Here is a 5,000-nt window from a genome sequence, read left to right as displayed (position 1 = left end):
TACAACTACTGCTATCAGTGTTGTGGACAAACCATACACAGACAAACACACACACACACTCATTATTACCACCACCACCATGACCGTCATCATCGCCGGGGGCAACAAACACTCTTACCATGATTTCATCATGTGAAACTCATCCCATGTGGTCTTCACTCTCAGTCTGGTGTGTGTGAGAGAGAGTGAGTGTGTGAGTGTGTGTGGGTGTGTGTGGGTGAGTGTGCGTGTGGGTGTGTGTGGGTGTGTGTGTGTATGTGTGTGTGCGTCGTGCGTGTGTGTGTGTGTGTGTGTGTGTGTGAGAGAGAGATCATCATGCCGATATTCTCTTCATGTGTGTATATATACTGTGTGTGCCTGCGTGTGTGTGTGTGTGTGTGTGTGTGTGCGTGTGTGTGTGTGTGTGTGTGTGTGTGTGTGTGTGTGTGAGAGAGATCATCATGCCGATATTCTCTTCATGTGTGTATATATACTGTGTGTGCCTGCGTGTGTGTGTGTGTGTGTGTGTGTGTGTGTGTGTGTGTGTGTGTGTGTGTGTGTGTGTGTGTGTGTGTGTGTGTGTGTGTGTGTGTGTGTGTGTGTGTGTGAGGTTATATACTGCATGTGACTCCAGCCTGGGGCAGGGCGGTTAGACATGCAGACAGGAGACACTCAGGCACCCCTGACATTTACAACCACTTTCAAAGACAAACCCACCATGAAAAGGGCATGCTTCTGTCTCAAGGCACGAGTGTGTGAGTGTTTGTGTCCCTCCCAAATGGCCCCATAAGAATGTGTGAGTGTGTGTGTGTATGTGAGTGTGTGAGAATGTGTGTGATAGATAGATAGATAGATAGATAGATAGATAGATAGATAGATAGATAGATAGTTAGATGGAGAGAGAAAGTCTCCCCACCAGCTTTCTTTCTGTAGACAGAGGAAGTGTGAAAGAGGTATGTGTGTGTGTGAGAGTGAGTATGTGTGTCCTCTCTCACCTATGTTCTTAGAGTGTGTGTGTGTGTATGTGTCTGTCAGTGAGTGTGTGTCTCCTGACTTACCTTCCTTCTGAAGACAGAAAGGAAGTGAAAAAGAAGTGTGTGTGTGTGTGTGTGTGTGTCTGTGTTAGTGAGTGTGTGTGTCTCCCCTCTCACCTTCCTTCTGAAGACGGAGAAGGCGAGTCCGCAGGCTTTGCAGGCGAATGTGTGTGTGTGTGTGTGTGTGTGTGTGTGTGTGTGTGTGTGTGTGTGTGTGTGTGTGTGTTAGTGAGTGTGTGTGTCTCCCCTCTCACCTTCCTTCTGAAGACGGAGAAGGCGAGTCCGCAGGCTTTGCAGGCGAGTCCGGCGCTGACGCTGGCGTTGTTGTGGGCGGAGCCGCTGGAGGAGGGCGTGGCCGGGGGGTAGGTGGAGTAGCCGGCGCTCGGGGCGAAGCGGAAGGGCCTGGCGCCCGGTCCAAACCCGGTCTGCCCGCCCGGCGGCCGCATGGTCCCAGTGCCCATCACCTCGTTCAGTAACCCACAACAGGAGGCCCACATGGAGGACGCGCCCGCCTGCTGGATGACAGAATTGGAATCATTACACACACACACGCATACACACACATGGAGGACGCGCCCGCCTGCTGGATGACAGAATTGGAATCATTACACACACACACGCATACACACACATGGAGGACGCGCCCGCCTGCTGGATGACAGCATCGGAATCATTACACACACACACACACACACACGCGCGCGTGCACACTCGGACGCATACACACACATGGAGGACGCACCCGCCTGCAGAACGACAGCATCAGAATCACAACTTCAAACTTACATGATGTTTAGATTTAAAGTTAAAGTTGACTGATATTTAGCAGATAGTTAAAGTTAAAGTTGAAGTTGACTAATATTTAGCACACACACACACACACGGTGGGAATCGAACCTGGGTCGACCAATGTCCAGTCGAAGACATCACTGTTGCAAGTACTTGTACTGGTTACAAGTACTTCATGTCCTGATGTTTCTGTAATGTGTTCTTATTTGACATTCTTTTCCTGTACTACCCCTGAGTGTATGTGTGACTATGTGTTTTGTGATAGGATGTTTTGAGGAAAGTTATGGCTTTGAAGTGACTGTGTTTTGAGATAAGATGTTTTGAGCAATGTCATGGTTTTGAAGTGACTACATGTATGTGTTTTTTGTGATAGGATGTTTTGAGGAATGTCATGGTTTTGAAGTGACTGTGTTTTTTGTGATAGGATGTTTTGAGGAATGTCATGGTTTTGAAGTGACTATGTGTTTTTTGTGATAGGATGTTTTGAGGAATGTCATGGTTTTGAAGTGACTGTGTTTTTGTGATAGGATGTTTTGAGGAATGTCATGGTTTTGAAGTGACTATGTGTTTTTGTGATAGGATGTTTTGAGGAATGTCATGGTTTTGAAGTGACTATGTGTTTTTGTGATAGGATGTTTTGAGGAATGTCATGGTTTTGAAGTGACTATGTGTTTTTTGTGATAGGATGTTTTGAGGAATGTCATGGTTTTGAAGTGACTGTGTGTTTTTGTGATAGGATGTTTTGAGGAATGTCATGGTTTTGAAGTGACTATGTGTTTTTGTGATAGGATGTTTTGAGGAATGTCATGGTTTTGAAGTGACTATGTGTTTTTTGTGATAGGATGTTTTGAGGAATGTCATGGTTTTGAAGTGACTATGTGTTTTTTGTGATAGGATGTTTTGAGGAATGTCATGGTTTTGAAGTGACTATGTGTTTTTTTGTGATAGGATGTTTTGAGGAATGTCATGGTTTTGAAGTGACTGTGTTTTTTGTGATAGGATGTTTTGAGGAATGTCATGGTTTTGAAGTGACTGTGTTTTTGTGTGATAGGATGTTTTGAGGAATGTCATGGTTTTGAAGTGACTATGTGTTTTTGTGATAGGATGTTTTGAGGAATGTCATGGTTTTTTAAGTGACTATGTGTTTTTGTGATAGGATGTTTTGAGGAATGTCATGGTTTTGAAGTGACTGTGTTTTTTGTGATAGGATGTTTTGAGGAATGTCATGGTTTTGAAGTGACTATGTGTTTTTTGTGATAGGATGTTTTGAGGAATGTCATGGTTTTGAAGTGTTTCGCTGTTCTGCATAGGTGCATTCCCCGACTTTGTACAGTAGCTATCTGCTCCGGATTACCAGGTTGGCACCAATCTGATTCAGTGTGGGTCACGTAAAATAGGATGACCCACGCCATCAGCCTGGAAGGACACTTAGGTGATCAACGGCATCAGCCTGGAAGGACACTTACGCAGCTGATCAACGGCATCAGCCTGGAGGGACACTTAAACTCTGACTATTTTCCTGTTTAGTTACAGCAGTTGGCAGATCTTTATGCAAAGTGATACGCATAATTGTACACAAAACTCTGTTCCTGATTTTTGCTGCTGTTGCCTGACTGGGTTTGCATTCATCTGTGGTATCAAAATATAAAAACACACACACACACACACACACACACACAGTATATATACACACATGTAGAGATACACACATGTAGAGAATATCAGCATGATAACACGTGTTTGAGCGTGTACATAACAGAATATATACATATTAAATAGTGTAAAAGCGGCTGGCTGGGTCCTGCTCTTAAAGCACAGACCTGTTATCTCAGTTATAGAAGCTTCCGGAAGAACAACTTCACCACAGCACAACTTGCAGGAGTACTTCCACTGGGAGAACACCATGAAGATAGTGTTTCATCTCTTCTATAAGCTCAGTAAAGCTTAATATCTTTATGTAAACCTCAGTGCCAGTTGCTCAATGGTGTTTTAAGCCCCCACCGTCGACTTTAAGGCCGCGCTGCGACCGTCGACTTTAAGGCAGCGCGGCGACCGTCGACTTTAAGGCAGCGCTGCGACCGTTGACTTTAAGTCACCTAACCTTAATCCTAACCCTAACCCTTGCCTAACCATGCAGTGCTGCCTGGAAGATAACGTTGGGGGCTTAAAACACCATCGTGCACCTTGCTGGCTCAGCATCATCACCTGTTGCATGAGTGTGTGTGTGTGTGAGTGTGTTTGTGTTTGTGTGTGTGTGTCTGCAGAGAAGTTATAACGTTTCCCAAAGAAGGCTTTTGTACATGCGCCATATGCAGAGGTGTGTACTGAGGCATGTCCAAGTCCAGAATTAGACAAAAGAAAACCTTTGGAACCCTGGAACAGGAACTATGGGGACTGTGGGACAGGAACTATGGGGACCCTGGGACAACAAGCTGTGTGACACTCGAGCGGGATATTAAGCCTTTAAGGCCTACAGGGGTCTGTCTGGATACATAAACAACCTGCTGCTCCTCTCTATGGAGGCCTCATTAGCTTAATAAAGAAAAAGAAGGAGGGAGGGAAGGAGGGAGGGAGAGGGAGAGGGAGAGAGAGGTATGACAAGAGAGAGGGAGAGGAATTAAAGAAGGAAAGAGAGGGGAGAAAGAGGGGGAAAGAGAGAGGGAGGACAGAAAGAGGGGGAGGGGAAGAAAGAGCGGGAGAGATAAAAACAAAATGAGAGAGAGAGGGAGAAAGGAGAGAAAGAGAGAGAGGGAGAAAGATGGAGAGAAAGAGAGAGAGGGAGAAAGATGGAGAGAGGGGAGTTGGGGGGAAGGACACAGTGAATAGGAAACGAAGTGGCAATGAGATCAGAGACACGATTATGATGGTGATGATGATCATTATGATGATGATGATGATGATGAAACCGATGAGAGAGATTGGAGGAGGAAGGTTGAGTTAGCCAGCCATTTGAGGACAGGGGAACAGATGAGCGGAGGTGAAGAATAGAGAGAACAGATGAGCGGAGGTAAAGAATAGAGAGAACAGAGAACAGATGAGCGGAGGTAAAGAATAGAGGGAACAGATGAGCGGAGGTGAAGAATAGAGAGAACAGATGAGCGGAGGTGAAGAATAGAGGGAACAGATGAGCGGAGGTGAAGAATAGAGAGAACAGAGAACAGATGAGCGGAGGTGAAGAATAGAGAGAACAGATGAGCG

General features: G+C 45.6%; 1 protein-coding gene across 1 annotated transcript in view; it reads right to left on the bottom strand.

Moving 5' to 3' along the window:
* Positions 1 to 5,000, bottom strand: part of rnf34b (ring finger protein 34b) — a 29,810-nt gene that overhangs the window by 17,488 nt on the left and 7,322 nt on the right. The window contains exon 3 of the mRNA XM_048259321.1: positions 1,268 to 1,528. Coding sequence (XP_048115278.1) covers positions 1,268 to 1,528 — 261 coding nt within the window. The remainder of the gene's footprint in view (positions 1 to 1,267; positions 1,529 to 5,000) is intronic.

This window comes from Alosa alosa, chromosome 12 (assembly GCF_017589495.1).
Source record: "Alosa alosa isolate M-15738 ecotype Scorff River chromosome 12, AALO_Geno_1.1, whole genome shotgun sequence".
NCBI lineage: Eukaryota > Metazoa > Chordata > Actinopteri > Clupeiformes > Clupeidae > Alosa > Alosa alosa.
The sequence above is the reverse complement of the archived record's forward strand: the minus strand, read 5'-3'. Positions and strand labels throughout refer to the sequence as shown.